Source organism: Nematostella vectensis, chromosome 7, assembly GCF_932526225.1.
Source record: "Nematostella vectensis chromosome 7, jaNemVect1.1, whole genome shotgun sequence".
Lineage (NCBI taxonomy): Eukaryota > Metazoa > Cnidaria > Anthozoa > Actiniaria > Edwardsiidae > Nematostella > Nematostella vectensis.
Window position 1 is genome coordinate 12,234,658 of NC_064040.1, and position 23,663 is coordinate 12,258,320.

The 23,663-nt window shown below is 39.5% G+C and overlaps 2 protein-coding genes and 1 long non-coding RNA gene across 9 annotated transcripts; 2 read left to right on the forward strand and 1 right to left on the reverse strand.

Moving 5' to 3' along the window:
- The first annotated feature begins 20 nt into the window (after positions 1-20).
- Positions 21-6,475, forward strand: LOC5510772 (BTB/POZ domain-containing protein 9). 2 transcript variants are annotated; one of them, XR_007312191.1, is made up of 7 exons: positions 21-1,202; positions 1,695-2,031; positions 2,302-2,414; positions 3,086-3,275; positions 4,494-4,601; positions 5,582-5,755; positions 6,002-6,159. XR_007312191.1 is itself a non-coding variant. In XM_032379933.2 (7 exons), exons 1-7 carry the CDS (start codon positions 392-394, stop codon positions 6,110-6,112), a joined length of 1,749 nt encoding a protein of 582 aa, XP_032235824.1. In that variant the 5' UTR covers positions 42-391; the 3' UTR covers positions 6,113-6,475. The 2 variants fall into 2 exon arrangements, 1 of the variants encoding a protein (XP_032235824.1); XM_032379933.2 differs by having other exon boundaries at positions 42-1,202; positions 5,677-5,755; positions 6,002-6,475.
- On the reverse strand, positions 4,646-15,977 carry LOC116617320. Its single transcript, XR_004295717.2, has 2 exons — positions 15,839-15,977; positions 4,646-5,809 (listed from the first exon to the last, which is right to left on the reverse strand). It is a non-coding gene; the product is annotated as an uncharacterized LOC116617320 (long non-coding RNA).
- LOC5510773 (bone morphogenetic protein 2) lies at positions 9,873-23,621 on the forward strand. 6 transcript variants are annotated; one of them, XM_048729994.1, is made up of 6 exons: positions 9,873-10,685; positions 16,814-16,905; positions 18,117-18,226; positions 18,454-18,502; positions 19,920-20,243; positions 21,598-23,621. In XM_048729994.1, exons 5-6 carry the CDS (start codon positions 19,934-19,936, stop codon positions 22,419-22,421), a joined length of 1,134 nt encoding a protein of 377 aa, XP_048585951.1. In that variant the 5' UTR covers positions 9,873-10,685; positions 16,814-16,905; positions 18,117-18,226; positions 18,454-18,502; positions 19,920-19,933; the 3' UTR covers positions 22,422-23,621. The 6 variants fall into 6 exon arrangements, with proteins under 6 accessions (XP_048585951.1, XP_032235827.1, XP_048585949.1 ...); XM_032379936.2 differs by lacking the exon at positions 18,117-18,226 and having other exon boundaries at positions 9,874-10,685; XM_048729992.1 differs by lacking the exons at positions 9,873-10,685; positions 18,117-18,226 and adding an exon at positions 16,103-16,221.
- Positions 23,622-23,663: the final 42 nt, after the last annotated feature.

Below are 23,663 nucleotides of genomic sequence, written 5' to 3' on the forward strand. Positions count from 1 at the left end.
CGCAGGCTGTAAATTAGGCTCGGTTTCCAGCCGTGGTGGTTTCGGTGCGCCCGCGATCCTCTCCAATTCCACGGACATGGTGCCTCGACCGTGCGCCCAGCCGTCAGTGGAGGAGCAGAGCGCAACGTAACCACGGCTGAAACACCGAGCCTAGCTGTACATTTGAATATTTACTTGTTGGGGCTGCTGTGCCTTTATGTGGCGCGTAGGCACGGTCACTAAGCGTTGTTTTTGTTCTTGGGGGAGTTGTAAAAGTATGATGGTACAGTGTACATTATGAACGAACAAAGCTGATAAATTACATAAATCTACCAAGATTCGGTTCCACTTGACTCAAACTAGCAGCAAGGATATTTAAGGTGTGTTAGCCGAGGTGAATTTGTAAAAAAAAATGGGCGATAACCAGGATTTTCAGCTGGCGAAAATAGATCATGTCGAACTACTTTCGTCACAGTCTGGCACCTTGTACCAGTCGAGAGAACTCACCGATGTTACTTTTATCGTTGAGAAAACTAAATTTACGGCGCACAGAGTTATTCTTGCCGCAAGGAGTGAGTACTTCAGGGCACTGTTATTCGGAGGAATGAGAGAAGCAAACCCAGGCATAGAGATCGAAGTTGCTGATGCTTCGAGTATTGCATTTGATGCCTTATTGCGCTATATCTACACAGGGAAAATGTTTCTCGCTGAGTATAGAGAAGAAATAGTGATGGAATTACTAGGACTAGCACATAAGTACGGGTTTCTTGCGTTAGAAAGTGCCATTCAGGGATACTTGAAAGCCATCCTGGACGTTAAAAATGTTTGTTTGATATTTGACATGGCGTCTTTATACCAACTCAAGGACTTGTACGAAACATGTCTGGAATTTCTGGATGCGAACGCTATTGAGGTGATCGCGTCTGAATCATTCTCAATGCTTTCTAGAACATCTCTAATTGATATTATCAAAAGAGACTCGTTTTGTGCGCCAGAGGTGCAAATATTCCGAGCTGTTTCTGATTGGATCGAAGTCAATAAAGATTCGAAGGAGGAGGACATAGAGTCGGTTTTACAATGTGTTCGTTTGACCCAGATAAGCTTACATGAGCTATTTCACACAGTGCGACCAACGAAACTTTACAGTGCAGATGCTATATTGGACTCTATCAAGATCAAAACTGAAAGCCGAGTCAGTGAGATGAATTTCCGTGGCCATCTTGGTAAGTTTCATAATATGGTTTGCCCACAACCTGAAGAATCGAGGGCCATGTGTACATAATACCAAAGCACTGCTTGAAAATTATCTACCATATACCATATATAAGTATTATAGTGATCCCTGTTTCTATGGTTTTATTTTAGAAGGTAAAATTTTAGTTTAGATTGGACTGTTAGAGGCTATGACATTATGACCACAATCGTGGTTGTTAGTCATGGTTAATCTAAAAACAAATATTTCAAGCCTACTTCTTGGCACCTAAGATGTAAGTGTAAACAAGGAAATGATCAAACTGTTTTGTTGTTTTGGGTTTCAAAAAATTCCTCAATCTGCCTTTTTTATTTTTTTTTCCAATATGCTTTTTTGTTTAAGATTTTAAAAGAAATTTTATTAGGCTATGTTTGTCTAGAAACAAGTTGTTTTATCTTACAATTTCTATGGGTTATCACCTTTATAAACTCAACTAATTAATTGGCTCATTTCTGACCCATAGTAAAAGATGAGAACATTGCCACCTCAAGTTATGGGACAGATGTTATTGAAGGAGAAAAACGTGATGGTCTATTGGACAATGAGTCACTGAATTATGACCTGGACAGAGGCTTTTCCCGTCACCTCATAGCGGATGGTGACAAGGGGATCTGTATTGCTTTAGGGCGTCCCAGTATTATCAACACTATCAGGATGCTGTTATGGGATAGAGATCTCCGGTCATACTCCTACTATATTGAGGTGTCCATTGATAATCAAGATTGGGTCACTGTAATTGATTACTCCAAGTATTTATGTAGATCCTGGCAAATTCTCCACTTTGCGCCAAGGGTTGTCAGGTGAGAGAAGTACTTCAATCGCTTAGTCAGAAATAAATATGGTTGAAAGCCAAGACAGGCTCTAGGCCGGATTTGGGGTGTAGAGATCCCTTCTTTGATAAGGCTCACAATAAAACTCCAGCTGTAGTCAATACAAGCTTCATTCCCATATTTCCACTCACCTTGACTATAGTCATCAAATTTTTTTTATAATTTACAACAAAATAGGTCTTTCATTCCTCATTAATTTTACAATTGTCACTAAGAGTGTGTCATCATTTTCCTTACTAGATATATCCGCATCATTGGCACATACAACAGCGTGAATAAAGTCTTTCATCTGGTTCACTTTGAATGCATGTACAGCACTGGGTCATTTAAGCTCAGTGATAATGGTATAATAGGTGAGCTATCCAGGGCAAGTAGCTTTTGTATAATATAATATGATATGATATGATATGATATGATATGATATGATATGATATGATATGATATGATATGATATGATATGATATGATATGATATGATATGATATGATATGATATGATATGATATGATATGATATGATATGATATGATATGATATGATATGATATGATATGATATGATATGATATGATATGATATGATATGATATGATATGATATGATATGATATGATATGATATGATATGATATGATATGATATGATATGATATGATATGATATGATATGATATGATATGATATGATATGATATGATATGATATGATATGATATGATATGATTGATATGATATGGTATGGTATAGTAATGCATTATATTCTTTTATTATACTTTATTTTATAATAATTATGATGTATGTTTTTTGAGCAAGCAGTGTCACACAGAGATCATTATATGCTTGAACATCGAGCCACCTTTCTGTTTAGAGCTTTCAATCAGAACATGAAAAACAAGAGTAGAATAATTAATGTCACAGCCATATCTTTACAGATGAAACAAATTTTGATTATTATAATATTTGTGTTACTGTAAATCACACAATTTTGCTATCGTCCTAAGTCACAGATGCTAATGCTGCTTCACTCTTGTCTCAGTTCCGTCAGACAATGTAGCCGTCCCCACTGCTAGTGCCAGTGTGATCGAGGGAGTCAGTAGAAGCTGGAATGCGCTGCTTAACGGTGAAACCAAGTGTTATGATTGGAACTCTGGCTACACTTGCCACCAAGTTGGGAGTGGGTCCATTGTGGTGCAGCTTGCTCAACCTTATTTTATCGGCTCTATGAGGTAAAAGTGCAAAGTATAAACAACTTTATTTTATTAGCTCTATGAGCTCAGACTGCAAAGAATATAAAGACTAATTTCACATAACAAATTTGTTGTTGCATGATCTCAGTGATTCAAAACTTCTTGTCTGGTTTAGAAATAGTGCAAAGTCAATCAACCCTTTGGTGCGGATAGAACCCACTGATTCATTTCGATTTCTCTTGGAAACCTTCACGCAGGGTTTTTTGTTTTATAAGGCACTGCATATTATTGTTATTTTTTTTGTCGTTGTTGTTGAGTATGGGTAGTTTATGCCTTATCTCCTTATTATTTTTATGGGGGTTAAAAAAGAAAAAGAAATTGTCACAACTCCTACCCAGTTGTTCTTAACACAATGTTCTTAACACATGTCATGTGTTACCCGGTGTGTTTGGAGCTCAAAGCACAATCTGTGAAAGATGTTAGAGTGACTGCATCAAAGACCACAATTCAATTTTCTTATTTATAATATTGTACTCTGTATACTTTAGGTCCCCACTTATGGATACATCATATACATAGAAAGAACGGATCTAGCTTTTTGCTAAAGAGGGCTTTGACTCAGTGGCAAGGGGGATTTAGGGGGGGTGTTACATTTGACAACAATTTCCTTGGGCAGCCCAAGGGGGGATGTGGTTAGACTCTTTAAACCCTTTCTTTTCCCTCTAACCCCCTCCCCTTTCCCTACGCATAATCCAAGATGGCAGCTGTGATATGCAAACTTTGTGTTTTGGGGGGTTTTCGTGCCGGAAAACTATCAAAGCCTACTGTATGTGTAGGCTGACTCCCCCTACTGTATCTCTGCTACCTATTGTATAGGGAAATGAACTATTACCTATGTCAGGCCCGTACCCAGGATTTTTCTTGGGGGGGAGGGGGGGTGCGAAATTCGAAAAAGTGGATCTAATTTTTCCAGGGGGGAGGGGGAGGGAGTTCTCTGATAAAAATCTAACCACCTCCAAAAGAACAAAAAGGGATTTTTTATGCCTTTGCAGTGTCTCCATGGGACGTTTATTGTCGGATTTGGCTAAATATCAGAGTGGTCTAGCTTATGATTTTTAGTTTTGTCTACAAATAGCACGTCTATTGAGAACCAAAAGTGGACCTTCGGCGGTTGTTGGGGGGTGCGTTCCCACCCCCTGCACCCTCCCCCCCCCTGGGTACGGGCCTGTATGTCTAAACATTGTCTATATTATAAAGGTTACTGCTGTGGGATTGTGATGACCGTTGCTATAGTTACTATATTGAGGTATCCACTGATCGGCAGCACTGGACGAAAGTTGTTGACAAATCCAATGAACAGTGCAGGTGAGGGCATTGCTGTCAAACTCTGCTAACATGCACCTAGAACCTAACTTGATATCAGCTTTATTCACAACTTTATTCAGAGTTTTAACAAGAATTCAAATAGCTCTTTGTTTTAACCTCCTCACTTTCTGGCATGCATTGCAAATGCAATATCGATTGACTTGATTATTTTAGTTCAAATGCATTCATATACTTTCATCTATAATTATTTCTTGCCGACTTATTATTTTTATTTCTCATTGCTGCACGGATCATGTTGAGGGAATTAACCCTGAAAGGTCCCCTTTTTTTCCTGAATTGGGACATAAAAAAAGCTGTAGCTTCTCTTTTTTCATGTCTTGGATGCTTTCTGAGAACTTTTCTTCATTTGTGAACCATTTTATAGAAAAGAAAATAGGAAGAAAATGTAAACAAATCAACACTACTGGAGCCTTCGTAGTAAATTGTCCAAACTATCAAATCTAAAATTCCAGCCCTAAAATTCTCTCTTACCATTAAAAACCTTCATATCATACTTTAATCAATTAATTTATCCACTTCTTCTTCTGATATCTTTTTCTGTGAACTCAGATAATGTTTTGGTTTCAGTTTGGGTAAGACCATGTCCTGTTTAGGCAAGTTCTTTTATATCTAGTTTTTATAAATGGACACCTTTGGAGCACAAGGGGAAATTTCTTTTTTTCCCTTTCTCATAATGGATGTTCAGCTATCTCATGCAAGATGCACTAGTTTGGCCCTCTTGACAGTTGAAGATGTGAGAGATATTATACTATCTTCAGTAGCCAACCAGCATGGCAAAGAAATGCCTCAGTACTCATAAGAGCAGGAAAGACCCTCCTAAAGGGCAAGTGCCCCCCCCCCCCCAAATTTTCAAAAATTACAAAGTAAATGACCAGTAGGGGCGTGGCTGTGCCCACCCAATATTTTCTTAATGTTTCTGTATTGTAGCTTATTGTCCCCCCCCCCCCCAATATTTCAAGGCATGGTACATCCCTGAACTGTGACATTGTTGGCCAAGATAGCTCAAGTCCTACTATAAAAGGAGTTGCTTGATTGTCCATGCTTCTGTGTCCAGGGCGTGGCAGCACCTCGAGTTCAAGCCTCTACCTATGACCTTTATCCGTATAGTCGGCACCCATAACACAGCTAACGAGGTGAGTCTGTCTCATTAAAAAAGCAGACTTGATGGTGGCATGGTTGCTGACATCCTGCAACATAGAAAAAATAGGTAAACAATATGAGCCAAGGCATTCCAAATTTCTATGTTTGAATCACCTATGTAGGTGTATTCTTCTATTAGATTGATCAATTCTCACTTATTAAAGGATTTTTTTTTCCTTTATACTCTTCCCCAAATCAAACTTCCATGTTTAATCTTAAGAGTTTCATTTTATTTTCAGGTGTTCCACTGTGTGCACTTTGAATGCCCTTCCACAATCTCCAATACTGAAAACTGTAACGAGATCACAGAGTACAATCATCAGGATCGAACAAACTGTGCTTGTCACTGACAAATAAGCGCAATAATTTGGGACAGGCAACATTCACACAATTAAAATAAGGACAGTAGGGACATGCGCTAAGAGATCACGTGATTGTTTGGGTAGCAAACTACCGCGCGCTCAGGCTTTTAGCACCAAAATAAAAGCAACAAAAATCAACTTATTCAGCGCTTACCAAAAAAGCCAAAATTTTTTTCAGAAAGGGTTTTGTTTCATTTAAAGATGTTATTTTTTCGCCGTTGGCTGGTGTGACGAACGCATTCATTTCCGTGATTATTTTGGTTTGAATTTGCCACCCAGAAAGGTCACGTGATCTCTTAGTTCAAGTCCCCTATTGATGCAAGCTAGACCAAGATGATAATCATGTTGTGTGAAAAAAAGAATGAAAAAATGTTCGTTCGTGGTAGTTACTGAAAGAGGAGTATAGCTATGTGGGATGAGTAAATGTGTGTTCCATTCACACCAATAAGACTGTGACAATAGCGATAAGAAAAACAACATTTAAGCTCGCTTTTCAGACAAGTGAGACCAAAAACTATAGCGCTTGTCGCTATGACAGAGAAATGCAACCATGTGGACCAAGCAATAACTTTAAATTGGACCATATATAATGATTAGTTTGCTTAGCAGCATTAAGAGCGGCTGCTAAGCAGACTTTATAATGTAAATAATTGTAATTTAAAAATGGACAGTGTTATCTATTGTAATCACGCATACGCGTCGGTTCTTAGTGAAACTTAATCATCAAACTTCCGGATCATCAGCTCGAGTCTTGTACCCAGAAATCGGGGTTTGCTGAGGGGGGGGGGGGGGGGGGGGGGGTATGGGGCAGCTATGTGTATCATATGGAAAAAGTAGGTTTTGATACCCCATGGCAGACCGTTGAGTGAACAGTGGCCCAAGGAGAAATAACGCGTCCCCTATGAGTGCGTTAAGTATGACGTAAATCTGATCTTGAATAATAAGAAATGTAATAAATTAAGCAGGTATTTATATACAGAGGTTAGCGTGAAATTTGGTACTTTCATCCTTTAAGATCCATTACGAGTTAGAAATAGTCTTGTGTGAAGCAGAATCATTCATAACGCTTAAATAAACTATAACATATTACGCAATGGCGAATTGTTGTAACTTTGAGCGGGATGGTTTTCCAAATTGTGTTGACCTTTTATTCCATTATTCTAGTACCGCCCGTTCTTATCTGTATACGTCGTGTTTGTTGGCTAGTGATCAACAAATCCAACTGGCGTTTGCTCTCTGCCAGGTACAGCCGACTAAGCTTGAACCGTGAAGAAAAGCTGTAGGCGTAAGGCTGGGCAACAATCTGATTCGCTCAAAAGCTTTGAGTGACTTCACGGGAAGCCATGTAGCAGTATCAGGCAAGGCGGGCTTTTCTGAAAGCCTTTGGGCTGAAAAGCTTTTGATTGCCGGCAAGCCATGTGAAAAAAGCGACAACAGATGCTGAATTAAAATATTTGCATAGGGTGTCCATATGATGTAGGCTCTGGTCGGTAGAGGGGGTGGGGCACTGGGGCATGTGCCCCTCCCTCCCCCCCCCAATATTTTCAAAAATTGTAAGAAAATGACCAGTAGGGGCGTGGCCGTGCCCCCAATTATTTTAATGTTTTTTGTATTATACCCCCCCTCCCTCCAATATTTCGATGCCTGATGATGATACGGCACTGAGGCCCTTATAAGGGCTTATATAAACGTGAGAAAAAATGTTGAGAATACGATTAAGCCACACCTTTATAACTAATCTATAGTATAACTTTTTCGCTATTTACTCCTAACATCACACAAATGTGCGGTTTTGTAAATCTCTCAAAATAACGCTATTGAACCACTCCCTGGATGGTCGGCACATTCTGTTATTCAAACTTAGAGAAAAACTCTTCGAGAAAAGTACCACCTATTGAGTGGATTTTGACATTATACTTTTCAAACCTGCTCTTCAAAATGAATATCACATAACATTTTCTGCAGTCTTGTCGCTCGCAAGCAAATCGTTTTTGTGGGCCTGAAGGGCACAGGAAACCCGCCCAAAATTGTTAGGGCTGTGTGCGAAAAGTCTTTCGGACTTAATAAGCGGTCTTTTTCTTATAATTTCTGATTACGCTTTTCCTGAAAGATTCAAAGAATTCAATGAATTCTGGGGGGGGGGGGGGGGGGTCAGGATCTGGAATGGTCTTTAATTCGTCGTTTAATAAGTCTGTTCTATGGCTGTTCTTAGCTGATATGTATAAATTTCACTAATGGTAACTGACAAAAACAAAGTAAAGATAACAAATAATACTGACAGCTTTCTTTCTATATCTTTTCATCATAATGGCTCAATGGAATGCCATGGCTGCATTGATACGCTGCCGCCCAACCCACAACCTTTACGCAATTCGCTGTTGTCACACAATCTTCACGTGTATCACAAAAATTTAGCTGGAAATAGGCCGGGGAGGGCGTTATCTCATTAATATTGATTATTTTAATTGCTACCCCTTCCTCCCTTCATCTCCCCTATAAGATAAACTATGTCACGAAAGCTGCGGTCGCTTGCAAAGAGCAAGGTTAGGCAGGCAAAGGAAGTGAAAACCCTTGCTATTTGTAATCCACACACGCCTTTCACGAGTGCATATGGTGCGCATATGAGAACGACAGTCACGCATGATCTCGTCCACTTCAGTGTTATCTCATCAGCGATTTGGTGATTCCGCAGCTTCGACGCTTAGCTGAGTCGCTCACTAATGAATCAGGAATGCTTAAAAACGTCTGGGCTCCTTTTGTTTAATGAGCTTCACCAATTTGTATAGTTTAGTCGATGGAGAGACTAACAAAATCGATTAGATAGACATCTTCAGGGAGGTCGTTTTGAAGAGAGCGGATTTATTATAGACTGACTTATGTTTATCGCCCGAAGTGCTTCTTGAGAGCGGACAAACGCGACAAAGCGGGTGTTTTCCTCCCTCCTTTTATACAACCACTGTGCACTCGATTGTGTAATTGTTGTGCATTCTGCGAAGATTTTTCGTGTGGCGGAATTTTGCTCAGCTATGAGCAGCGGCTGGCTGTTATGATAAAGTGCCGATAATACCAGGGGTTTTGCCCCCTTCATTCAGTAAGCCCGTGCTCGGTAGATAAGGCCGTTTCACTGCACGAAAGTGAGAGCAGATGGACGAGATAGCACATGCTTCAAGACTTCAAAGGACACACTTTGCACATGTAATTCCGAGAATTAAGAAACATACTCCCTTAAATAGAGTGAGCGGTGGATTCCTTAGCCTGTGTTTGCGTATTTTTCCTTCACCTACTTAGAAACTTGTTATCACCACAAAGGTTGGAAACCAACTTGTCAACAATAAAACCTCATGGACAACTGCTTTTTCTCAAAATAACATCCTTGGAAAACCCATTTAACAGTCAAGTACAAATATTTTATACTTGTCATAACAGATTTTTTCAATATTTTCTAATTGAGAACACGTTTTGACGTACATTTTTATGTAGAAGATTGCGAAAGCATTGTGTAAAGTAAAAACTAGAAACAATTAATAATTATTTTTTTACTATTTTCGAGAGGTTATTCTATCAGTATTGAAAAAGAAATACGAGGCGAAATGTTAATTAAATCTCCCCATAAACCAAAGTATCGAAACATGGTGTTGATCCAGCTAAAAATATTTCTCCACTCACATATTTACACAGAATCTCATAAACTTGACGAAGTGTCAAGTAACAGTTATACTTGGTACTTGACACTCTATCGATGACAACCCACAGATCCTGTCTATATTATTTTAAACAGTACAGTACGTATCGCCACGCCCGGTCAATAATACCGCAATAATGACCGGTAGTAATACAGTATGGACCGACGATAGTTACAAGGATGTGTTTGAAATTTTTTTGGTTGGAATTTCTCGCGGGATGTGATGCCATTTCCCGGCATTGTAAGCAATTTCCGTTACCGGCCAAGCTCATAGTTAAGTTTATCAGCGTTCCACTTTTGACGAGAGTATGTGGAAAATGTGCCGCACTACGGCCAAAGAGATGGCTTGCTAATTCACAACACACGGAACTATCCGCGTTGGGCTCAGCGCTTCCATTGCGAAAATGACGTCACCATCTCCATAACTTCGTTTCGTGCGCGGAATGCCATTTAGTCTTCACAATTTAGATAATTAGAAGGGAAGTAATAATCTAAGAGATGTTTGGTGTGCGTATAGTCGGCCGAATGGCATCACATCAGGGCGGTTGATGTGAACTGTTAGGGCACTAGTTAATGGCAACCCTTCTAATGGCAATATCCCATTGCCCCAGTATCTCTAGCGCATCTGTGATCTCATCTCGCCAAGTGCAAGGCCGCTGATAATTCCATGACATCGGAAGGCAGAGATAAGCTTGATAGTTCGAGGTAATTAAACACTTTTCGCCTGCGACTTGGGATCTCTCGTAGCAGTCAGCCTCAAACGGACGCTAAAAGGAAGGATTCTTTGCCTAGAAAATCGACGGGTTAAATTCGCACGGTACTTGGGGACTCGGAAAAGCTTCGTAGGAGTTCTTGGAGCTAAAAAAAGAAGCTTTAGAGGTAAGCAGAGAGTAAAAACATCCCTAGTGTTGCGGTATTTTGCAATGATCGTATCGAAAGGAAATTATTACCAATGATTGGTACACAAAACTCCGGCAACGGACGATCTAAGGTCTGCGCGTTTTCTTGAGGTTGCCGGACCGTTTTTGCGGCGTTTTGTTAGTGCCTTTGTTCGGTCTATCCTGGGAGCAGATTTGGAGACAAAAAACGTGCGATTCTGGGAACATTTACCGTGAATCATTGCGTGAATTTTTGCAGCCGGGGAAGCTAGCGCGCTCTCCGTAATTTCTTGGACTGCTGGCAACTATGATTACAAATCCCACAGTCTTTTAATAAGAATGCTCGTTGCGTTTTCGGTTGTAGACTCGGCAAGGGCATGCCGGCACAAGGACGCTTGTCTGGGTACTTTATAGGCTTTCTTACAAGCACAGAATTCGCTATCACTCCTGAGTCAAAGTCCCTTGCGATGTTTGTCTAGATATTGGACCATTTGCATTCCAGCGGTAGATTCATGCTATAACGATGATCTGTGGTGATGCTTTAAGATACATTTGCCAGCTTTATCCGCTGAGAGACTTAATACGATTGTTGTTTGTATTGTATACATTACGGGAATTAACGAGCTCGTTCTTCCAAAAGATCGCTAGGTGGGACTCAATGTTTTTACGGCTTGTTTTTTGGGTCAGATCTCGGGCGGGATCTCGGAGAAAAGATCGTGTCGTGTTAGAATCTTTCTTGACAACAGTATGCGAAAAATGTGAATGGAAGGCGCTAGTGGCTGGCTCTTCAACTCGCTAAGGGGGCTTTTTATTTGAGATAACACTGAGATAAACTGTGCTTGGATATCGTGCGCACTAGACGTTAACGTTAGCGAATGTCGTTTTCATGACCAATGGGATGCACCCGTCACTTAAAAGTGTAATTATATTAAGACCTATGATTTCCCCTATCTTCAAGTTCCGGTGAAGATATTTTAGCTTTTGTTTGTTTGTTTGAGGATGCGCTAGTTTTATGCTGTGTTTTGTGTAACCACAATCACAAACTTGTTGGCATTTAGCGTCCTAATTAGTCGGACTTGAATCACGGTATTATACCTCCCACGGGCAGAATCCTAGAGATAATATACAAACACGTAAAGACTAAATTAACTTGATGATATGAGGTACTATTGTAGCTATACAAACCACATAAATGCGGAAATGTAGGTGCGCTTTTTTTTCTCGTCGCCATTTCGCGCAAGTTTTAACTTGCAGGGTTTTTACTTCCCACGAAAAGCCCTGTTAGCCTGAGAAATGTTCTCAGTAAATTTTTATTCAGAGCTTACTTGTATGACATAGCAACGTTAATAACCACGCTCGTAGAAATATAACCTAAACATGAAAGACTAGATAAAAGACATATTTCTCTTCTATCCTTTTATTACATACTTTTTACTAACTCATAATAAAAAAAGACAAGCAAAAAAATAGACAGGTGCACTTAATTAAAAGAAATATAACCTTAACATAAAAGACTAGATAAAAGACATATTTCTCTTCTATCCTTTTATTACACACTTTTTACTAACTCATAATAAAAAAAAGCAAAAAATAGACAGGTGTACTTAATTATTACTTTCGTGATCCGAGGTTTTGTTAGTTTTGGGGCTTAAAAAAGACAGAGACGCAAAAACGCCAACGTTTCTGGCGATATATAAATGATTCGATTATTTTTTTATCCACGATCCCACAAAAAACATCCCGTGATGCAACAGGGGTCACCACTAGATCAATCACGAAGAAATGTTTGTTACACGTGAAAGTCCTTTCACAAAACAAATTTTTTAGTATCACTCTAGATCTGGAAATGTAAAAACAATATATTTTAAGCAATGGACAAAATACAGTTTTGATTATTTGATTATAGAAGGTTTGTTCATCAGTAACAAATGACTAATGTGTGGTGCCCATAGATGTCATGATGTCATCAATGGGCATGACTCTACAAAATACAGACAAAGACCACCAGGGTTGTGCAGCCAAGGGACCGACCATTTGATATCTGACGATGGGAGGGGGGGGGGGGGGGAGAGGGGAGGGTAAGGGACCGACCATTTGATATCTGAGGGAGGGGGGAGGGTAGGGGATCGACCATTTGATATCTGACGATAGGTGGGATGGTAAAGAAAATTCTCCAATTCAACAATTCGAGCAAGTCAAAAATTAAATCAAACAAGCAGACTTTTTTTCTAAAAATTACGACAAGATCCAACAGTCAAAAAGAAAAAAATATCGAACGGACTGGAACATTGAACTGGGATATTGAACGGACTAAATGTTGAACTGGAATATTGAACGGACTTGATATTGAACTGAAATATTTAACGGACTTGATATTGAACTGAACAATTGAACGGACTAAATATTGAACCGGACAATTGAACGGACTTAATATTGAACTGAGCAATTAAACGGACTGAAATATTGAGCTGGACAGTTAAACGGACTGAATATTGAACTGGAATATTGAACGGACAGGAATATTGAACTGGACAAGTGAATTGACTGAAATATTGAACTAACAATTGAACGTACTGAAAAACGGAACTCTACGATTGAACGGACTGAATATTGAACGGACTTCAATATTTAACTGGACACAAAATCGTAGCCAGTTAGCGGGATTTTGAGTTGGCAGGGGTTCCTGGGTTCGAGTTGAAGGTGTCGATTGAAAGTTTGATATAGCTACTCGTAGTTTTATTAAGAAAATGAACAAATTATTGTCATCTATATGTGCGTGATGGATCTAATTCAAGAAAAATAAGCAACCGTAATGGGAATCGTAATCGATCAAAAAGACGGGAAGTATAAAGTAATCCGCGGAATTTGAGTTAGAGTTATACGAAAATTATAACCATAAAGATAACTTTAATTAGAGTTATAGGAATAATGATAAGAATAACTTTATCTTATTTATTGAAAAAAATGTAATTGAGAGATAAAGCCTTTTTAGTATAGCTAATACAAGGCGCTAAAGTGAGTGGTGAAAGTATCTTTTTTACGTGCTTTTCGACTTGAAATTAATTTTGTTTTGCTTTCCTAGCTATAATATTGTTTACATCTTTTCGAGTTTAGATAGGCATACGTCCAAAAATTTGCGATAACTTGAGCGACCTTGACCGAAATTAAGAAAATAGCTTTTAACACTTCTTGTCGGTCTTGGTGTTAAACTCACAAATAACAAGGCGTTGGCTAACATAACGCCCGTGTCTCTCCTCTAACTGCTTGACCTTTCCGTTAAACCCACACGCCACGAAAAATAACAATTGTAAGTGATACTTATTTTTGTCGAAAACTTATCTCTTTTGTATTGAGACACCAAAAAGGTTCTACTAGCCTCAGTCGTCTCTAAACGGTAGAAAAACCCGAGAGTGAATGGAAATAGCTACGCGGGCTTCCTGTGGTGAACAGATTCGCTTGCTAAGGGGAGAGGGGACAATACCAGCCGGCTCCTTTGCTACGTGCTCGTCGCCTCGCCACAGGTTTACCTAATAGCATCGGGGTTTTTTTTTCTGCTGCTTTCTTGGCGAAAGTAGGACGCTAGGAAAATACTAGCTTGATGTTGCTATAATAATGTAAAAAGTTTTGGTGAGTCAGCTTGTTAACGGAGGAAAATTTCTGGACGGAGTTATGCTAGGTTGCACGTTCTTTATTTGCATCTCTTTGCTAATAATTAAAGTGGAACCCGTGCCGTGCTCTTGACTGTTTTTTTTTTTTTTTTAAAGAAACTCTGCCAGCCGCCGTGTTGCGATCCTGGCAAAATACCTGCTAAACATGTCTTTTTGTATGACAGGAATTGTAAAGCGCTAAAAACAATGTGTTAAACTTTTATTCATGTTTTCAATAATATTTGTCAAATTTTACCAACAATTTTGTCAGCACAATTTGCTTAAATTAACTCTAAATCCATACTAACCAAAAAACACGTTTCCGTTATTTTATGTAAATTTTGCTGGAGAAGTCTGGCTTCTGCTAAAGCTAAAGGGAGTGACCGTAATGGCAGGGTTTTGTTAGTAACAGGGTTACAACAGGGTGGCCATCAAAACAAGGGTTTCCTCATGGTCCCTGTTATAAAAGATTGTCCTTAATAGCAAGGTATTTAAAAAAACAAAATGCCCTCAATACCAGGCCTTGATAGCAAGGAGTTCGTAATAGCAGAGTCTCCTTATTAGCTGTGTCCATGGGGAAAATGTCCTCCGTGTCATTAACAAGAGGATTTCTGTCAGGCGATAATTGACTTACAGCAATGTTGACAATTCCGTAACATACTGCAACGCATTCTTGGCTGAAGTACCCCAAGTAGGATGTATACAGGGGTTTAAATCTAGGGGATTTGCTGTGAAGTGTGTTAAACTACACAGTTATATCATTCACCCCAAAAACATGATGACAACTGACATGTTTGACGAGGTTCGCTAGAAAATCTGCCAAAAACGCAAACTAGAAAAGAGTCTTTATAGTTTACTGCAAATTTGAATATCTGTTAATCTTATCAATAGTTCAAATAGTTCAACATTTATTACGGAATATTTTGAAAAGTGTATGAACAAGATCTAAGGAAATTTGAAAACAGCGGGGTTCTTAATTGCATGGAGACCAGTGAACAAACTTTGCACAGAGATCCTGGGTTTGTTTTTTAATCAAAATATATTTTATCAAAGATGTTGTGATTTCAAAGTTTAGAAACCCCGAATTAACCAATTTTTGTTTGTAAAAGTTTCTTCTTTTGGTGAAACTGTGACATATGGCTCGAAAACACGTGAAAACATGTAAGCACTCCGTTGGTACATAGTCCCGATCTTGTTTGTAGCTATCGTAAGAACTCTACCAAATCTTTATCCTACTTTTCGCCCCTTGAGACCGCCATCTCGCACATGCGGAATAAACTACATTTTGATATGGTTAACCCCGCTGCTATAGGCAATTAATGTAAATTGGGACCCCGTTTCCTAAATTCTTGCTTTAGGCCTTATTTTTGATTATTTTTTGTGCGTATTCTAGTAACCTAGTATTTAGATAATCAGCTACCTTTCAACGCTTTTCTAGCTAGGGGCAATTGAGTATTCATCAATCAAGCAAAAATCATGTAATTAGAATTCTGGATCTCACGCTTACCAGGTTTTTGACCAAACACTGCCGCCTGGCCAGGAATGCTCGATAATTACTTTAAGACAATACCTGGCTATTGTACTGGTCTTTTCCAATCACCCCGTATTTGTTAGGGTGAGCTCACAGTGCACGGTTTGTGTTTCTGTTAGTGATCCACGCGGGGGTTTTGCTCGCCAGGAGAGTACAATAAACGCTCTAATTGGCGCTATTGTCGAGTTCGGGTCTTATTTTAACTCAAGGTAATACAGTGAATAGGTAGACCTCCTCAGAGTAGATGAAAGAGCTTCAAAAACAAACGCAAAATCACCCGGGGCATTTTTTAAACTGGGCTGCAAAAATGAAAGACTTGATGACTTCTTCCTCGGTACATGGTACCCGTCTTTGCTGGTGTAAGCCATGTTTTATCTCCCCATATAGTGTAATAATGGCTACAGGAAATGCTATATACTGTGTGTAGATGTAACTCTTCTACGAAATTGTTTACTTGAGATTTGTTCCAATGCCAAGCGAGCAAAAAAGGCTAAAGTCGCGTCACGAGTAATTCCGGAACACCTTAAGTAAGGCACGTAGAATTGTAGAACATAATAGACACCGCCCTGCGTATTTGCCTTTAGCTCGAGAGGTGCGAAAGATGTGTCGAGTCGTAAAATTGTTCCGCAGTTATTCACCAAAGTCTTTTTTTTAGTTCGGAAAAAAAAATAAATGTATGAATTCCAGTAATATTCGTAGGTATGCCCTGTTTGTAACGTTAATGAATTCTTACTCAAATCATATGTTATGTGACACCTCCTAAAGGCTTTGACAAATCAAAGATAGTTTAATTAAATGATCTTCGTGAGGCGAGATGTATGCGAAACACTTTAGAAGATGAATGCAATTGTTTACCGTGACTTAGCACCAACAGATCCCAACCCCCCAGCCGTGTTTGCACAGTCTACTAATGGCAAAGAGTGCTGATTGCCTACGGGTTCTAATTTGCAGATACCCCCATCCAAGAGATGAACCGTGGATCAAGGTCCGACCTAGCGAAATCTGCCAGGACATCGTAAGAACCAAGTAGTCTGCAAAACCAGGTAAATTTCATCGCTTTTATCTTGGATTGTTTGCATATACAAACAGTTTGCGTCATTTTAACTTGCCCTTTGGCCGACATGTAATCAATTCTCGCCATTATTTTAAGCATTTTGGATGCTTATTCGGCTTAAAAATGAGCATTCGCCCAATGTGGAATAATAGTACGGAACTTTTTCCGACTTTTTCAATCGTAGAGAAACTTGATATCATTTTTATTGCTTAAAAAAGCATATTTCCCAATAACGTTTCCCTTTTCTTATATATGACAAAGACTAATTTTAGAATAATACATTTTCTGTCTGTCAAACGCACATTTATTTTGTTTTTACAATTTCAAGAGTTTGCTCTCAAAATTGGCAAAACAACTTATGAATAGTGTACAAATGACTTTCACGTAGAAACCATCAGTAAACCTTCAATAATTGAATGTCTTTAGTTCTAATGGCGATTTCATTCATTCCTTTTAGTTACTCACGTGAAGGATACGAAATCACATTCTTATTTAAGCCGCTATGATAAAGTTTATTAAAAAATTGGAAATAAGATCAAATTTGCAAATTTTCCAAAACTCGGGTTTTATTTATTTATTTTTTTTAAAGTTTGAGAAGTATCGAACATCTTAAGTATGTCACGTTCCATCTGTCAAAACGTACCGAGGTTTCGTAATTCACGACGAAAACCTTTTCACGGCTTAACTGATTTTACATTATATTTATATATATATATATATATATATATATATATATATATATATATATATGCAGACTGCACAGCAAAAAAGTATTCAAAGAACTCCAAGATCACTTATCGAACTATGAAAGTATTCAAATTTGCACAAATTTTGCTTGCAGAAATTTCATTTATCGAATAGTTGAATTTTTCGCGCCATCACGCGCCCGTCTTTACGCACGCTGAGGAGGCGTATTACGAGTGACCGACTAACAAGTCAAAGAGCCTATTTAGATCGTTATCTCTGCAAAATACTGATTATTTGTACGCCATTACACGGGTAGACGATTGTCCGAAAAGGGAAAAATGTATTACAATACGAGAACCCACTTAACTAATAGGACATTTAACATAAAAAGAAATATATATATATACATTTCTTGATGTGATGTTTTGACCTCGACGAATTCGGGCATAACGATCTCTATACCATGTTGAATCACTTTGCCTAATTAAGTGATATCATTACCATCTCAAATAGAAACTTCCAGTGAAACGAAAGTAGTGCACAGATTCCTCAACTACGAAGGTTTCTTCATAAACTATTTCTACTTCAAACATTTGGATAATATAAGAAAGAAACTTACAAAGGTATATATCACGTCTTGAGGTCATTGTGTTGCTATAGAATCTCAGGTTTGTTGCTTGTAAAAATATTGCCGTAAAATACCAATTTCCTATACATTCCACTATCTGTTGCTTGTCCCCCATTGTACTTTCCCCGGCAAAAGAATAAACATGGCTTGGATTTCATGTACGATTAGTGTAAACCTCCCTATACGCTCACAAATAGAGTTTATTTTAATGATACTCCGCAGGAATTGATAGCTGTGAACACCGTTGCTGTAAAAATCATCAAGTTCCAAGGTGAGTCTAGATTAACGACTTGTTATCGTTGCGTCACGAAAGACAAAGTTCTCTTCCGTTAGAAGGTTAGGCTCTTAGAAAAGTAAGCAATGCCGGGGATAGCGGAAAAGGCTACCTGCCACAGACTCCTTGCTGTTGTTTTTTTGATGGCCGAGTAAAATAAGAGTTCCAAGAACACATGTAGATTCGTTTGTGAGCGGTGTTTTCATTTGGCGGCTTTTGAGTTTCGAGAGCTCGCAGGGCGCTTGCCGTAGCTTGGCAGGGCCCGTGGGATTCTTTGTTTTGTCGGTACGTTTTGATATGTCGGTAGGGTTTTCACGTTGGGCTCAATGTAAACGGGGATATTTTGAGAGCAGCAAGCAGAGAAATCACAACGCTGCTTAATTAGGAAATGGTTTGGATCTCTCAACACAAGAAAGCCCAGAAAATCCACTTGAAATATGATCAAGAGTGTTTGATACTCTACAAGGATATACTATCCAACCGATACTACTTGGATATCTAAAGTAAGGCAACCTATCTCATTTATATATCATCTTTCCGATTTCAACTCATATCATGGTGTTCTAGTCACAAGTTTTATATGTATCTCTTTGCCTTTTGCCGTAGTACATCCACTATCAAAACAAAAACACAATTGAATTTTCGATTCACACGTTAACAAAACCTTGCGGTTCGCTAAAGTGATTTAACGTATATTTAATCGTTGCGGTAATTAACTCGAATACGCGTTATAGCGAAGACAACAAAGGCCTCCCGCAGAGATCTGTATTTACTTGTTATCTTTTTGTTCTAGAATTCTAAGAAAACTAAAACCACTTTTTAAAAGTTCTTTATATTTCAAGTAAAGCTTTGTCTAAGTGAGTTTTGATACGTCTCTGAGATCCACCATCGATAAATATTATAGCGAGTTTTTCTCGCGTCTGCTTGATTGGTACTTAGTTTACCGCTCGCTTTCGCATGTGGGTCGTTCTAAAGGGATGCCTGCTGGGCCGGACCTAGTGCTGTAGTTTGCTTATAGTGATGGCCTTACAAGTAATGCCAGCTGGAGGAGCTGTTGAGTTGCGTTAGTATTATATGATCATGTCCTGCCGAGGTGGCGATTGCTGAACGATCGGTTGGTCCGTGCGTAGGACACATTCACTTCAAGTCCAATTATGCAGCGTGATCCATTTAGGGTTATTTCCGCTAAGACCTCTATTCATGACCTGTACCATCCCACTCTCGAAGTGTTACTCCTCTGAGTGCAATCTAATAAGTGATCAAAAAGATCAAATAATCGTCTACAAGCGCACCCTGTACATTCTCACTTCAATCACTGAAGTAAACACTGTCCCAAGTAAGGCCCTAAGGCAACAAGCTATATTTGGTACAAGTTGTTGGGTAATCCTAATTCCATTCTCTGTCTCTTTTTCAGTCCTCTCAGGCAAAATGCTTCTCTTACGCTGTTTCTTACTACTGAGTATGTACTTTCCTGTGCACGGTTTGCCCGCCGAGAGCTCGTCACAGCGAGCGAAACATGAGGTCAGAAACAGCGCGGATTTTCAAATGATGGAGCAGAGATTTCTGGATACCATGGGCATGAGATCGCGGCCTCGGCCTAAGCGAGGGACACGCATACCACAATACATGCTTGACTTGTACAATAGCCATAAGGCACATCCAGATTGGATCTCTACGCAGTTTCGCTTTGGTGACAAGTGGATTGGCGCGAACACGATAAGGGCGTTTCACCATACAGGTAGGATAGGTCAAGCAAGGGGGTTATGCTAGGAAACCGAGCATTGATATCCTGTTTTATGGTCGCTCCTTATTGTACTGACCCTAAGCGAGAAGTGATTGCTGGCATTTATAGAAAGTTCTTTTCTAATCACACAACCACTCTCACGTCCAACAACAGACAAGATTAAAAAAATATGCGCAATGCCAAATGAAAAGCTTTCACAAACAGACCCTGGGGTGTAACAGTACGGTCAATGCTCCATTCATCTTTCTTGCCTTAACTTTTTATGGCTTATGATACACCGAGTAAGCCGGCCTCCTGTGCCTTTCTTGTGATAGATTCAATATATTTTTTTTCCCGAGAGAATGGCGTAACCACTAAGAAACACCGAGTAAGCCGGCCTCCTGTGCCTTTCTTGTGATAGATTCAATACATTTTTTTTCCCGAGTTAATGGCGAAGCCACTAAGAACTGTTTGTCATTTGATACATCCAAGCATTATTTATTCATTTATACTCTCATTTTGCCTCCCGGCAAACGGGAGGACATCCATTCCACGCGTGTCTAGTAGAAAATATTATCGCAGATGTCACGCTAGTACGAAGACAACCATGTAACAACGTCACGCTAGTATGATAAGCAAACAGAGCAAGAGATTTAATCAGAGGCCAAGGGCAAACTTTTAACTTTCTAGACTGAAGGCTCTTATTTCACAGAAAATGATACCTCCAGAGTAGAAAGTGGCGGGATAAGGTCTTGCAAGTCATGCATTTTATGTAGCTCTAGTGCAACGAGTGTGGTGTGATAGTTACTTTGTCTTTTAAAGCAGGCGCGCGCCACCGAAGGACAACGTAAGGCGCATACCTCGAGGATCAGTTATCCCAATATCAATACCAAACTTAACTAAAAAAAAGGATGCGGTTAATGAGATTTTCTTTCGCTATTTTTAACATTCAAATCGGGTCAATAGACTCTTGTATACATCAGGGCTTCTGGGTGTGTCAGGTTTTTTGCAGATTTCCGAAGTTCTCCTTTGTTGACTTTTTTTGTTACAGTAATTTTTATATCTAATGAATGAAATGCTAGAAGATGTCAATTACATCGGCGGATCTAGGGAGGCTCTCTGGCGTCCCTATTCCTCAGGGATGGTGTCGCTGGTGCAATCCCCTACCCCCACCTTTCCACTTCAAGAAGGTTTTTGGACCCACCTTTTAATCATAAATTATTATTGCAAGGCAAGAACTTCGTCTTTTTGTGTAAGCCCTTCAAGGATGATTAGAATAATTCATGCCAAATAAGAGAGTATGCTCTCTTGCTCTACAAAAGAATCACGTTCTATCTTAATAACCAACTTCTTCAAATTTTTTTTGCAGATAACGATGGGATTGACGCTAGTGAAAATTCCAACTTAACAAGAATAATATTTGATTTGTCGACATTGCCCATGTACGAGACAGTGACCTCCGCAGAACTTCGTCTTTCCACACGAAGCGGCGATCTTAAGCAGCCTTCAAATTCCACGCAACTTTGGATACGTGTGTACCAGGTATTACTGCCTGGAATGGGAGACACGCCAGCTCTAAGAAGGCTATTGGATTCTCGCGAGGTTGACGCGCGTGTGGCCGGCTGGGAAAGCTTTAACGTCGAGCTCGCGATACAGCACTGGGTTAAAAACCCCGAGCAAAATTACGGACTGGATATTCAAGTGACCACCAAAGAAGGTCACAGTATTAAAGATGCAGTGCGCACGCGCGAGCATCACGCGGAGGAAGACTGGCACGAGGAGAGACCGCTGATCGTTACTTACAACCATGATGAGCTGCACCATCATCATACGCGGAGAAAACGGAGCCTGCGGTCCGGCGGCGCCAAAAGACGGCGCCCGCAGTACTGTCAGCGGCATCCTCTTTATGTGGATTTTACTGATGTTGGTTGGAATGACTGGATCGTAGCGCCACCGGGCTACCACGCTTTCTATTGTACTGGCGTATGTCCCTATCCCATTGCAAAGCACTTGAACGCTACAAATCACGCGATTGTACAGACAATCATGAATACTGTAGACAGCAATGTCCCAAATGCGTGTTGTATTCCAACCACTTTGAATCCAATTAGCATACTCTCCCTAAACGAATTCGATAAAGTCGTGCTCAAGAACTACAAGGACATGGTGATTGAAGGGTGCGGCTGTAGGTAGGGTCACGTGACCCACAATGGGAGATGTTGCGGCGAGACGACGCCGAGCCGAAATCGAGCAGTCACGTGCTCTATGGATGAAAAGCTTCAGTCGCCATACCTACTAAGGTGGACCGGACGATATGCATGCCTTCAAGGATGATTAGAACGGGCAATACATAATTCAAGGAGGGCAATGCTAGTTGTCATGGTTATAGTTAGCATGGTTACATCAAAGTGAATGGTAGCAGTGCCGACATGACTACAAGCATATCTAATGGCTAAAGGCCATGGAACAAAATCGGATAAATGTGGGTGAGAGATATGTCCCCGTCCCGGGGATATTTGTCCGATATTCTACTCAGTTGTCAGAGTGTTTTTATTATGACACTAGATGATAAAAAAGCTGTACAAAAAATCAGTGTACAAGAAAACATTTAGCGGCCAATGCACTGCCGCAAGAGAAACCAATATACGATATTTAGATCCAAATCAACGCCATACATAAGTGGTTCTCCTCTCATATCAGGGAAAATAGCCGATTAAAAGTCTTCAGCAAACGCGTGTTTAGTCTAGATAGAAGAAAATCGATTTTTCTTTCTTAAATGACCATAAAAGCACTAGTCACAAAAATTATAGATCTCGCTGTTTCGCGAGTTTTTAAACCTGAAGAATAATGGAGATACAATGGGGAGGGAGGGGTGGGTGGGGACGTCTTTCTTTCGCAAATTAGCTCAAAATCTAATTCCTGTTATCTGTGTTAGTCATGTACGTACTCCACAGATTATTGTAAGACATACTAAGTTATAAAGAAAGTTATATGATGCGGGTACCCTGTGGAAATAGCAGACCAACTAGATAGCTGCCAAGCACTGATTAGATATGCGGGCGACACTTTGACCTAAACATCATTGTAGTGTTGTTTTTATTTTAATCGATTTTTTAAAATATGAATTTGACCACATGCAAAGCATGAAAACATTTCTATTTTCAGTAATGGCCTAAAAAAGCAAAATAAAAATGAAATCAAATAGGGATGGAAATCCCATTTTTAACCACAGGGATCCCGATATTGAAAACATTTGTGTGAGAAAAGGGAAAGTTCCTATGTTCAGATTATTAAGGAAATATTATATGAATATATAAATATATGAATATAGCCCGGGATAGTGGGGATGGGTATTCTACCATTGTATAGAAGAAATAAACTCATTTCTATGAAGTCGATTGTCGTGTTAATACGATCCATTATATAAGACCTCGA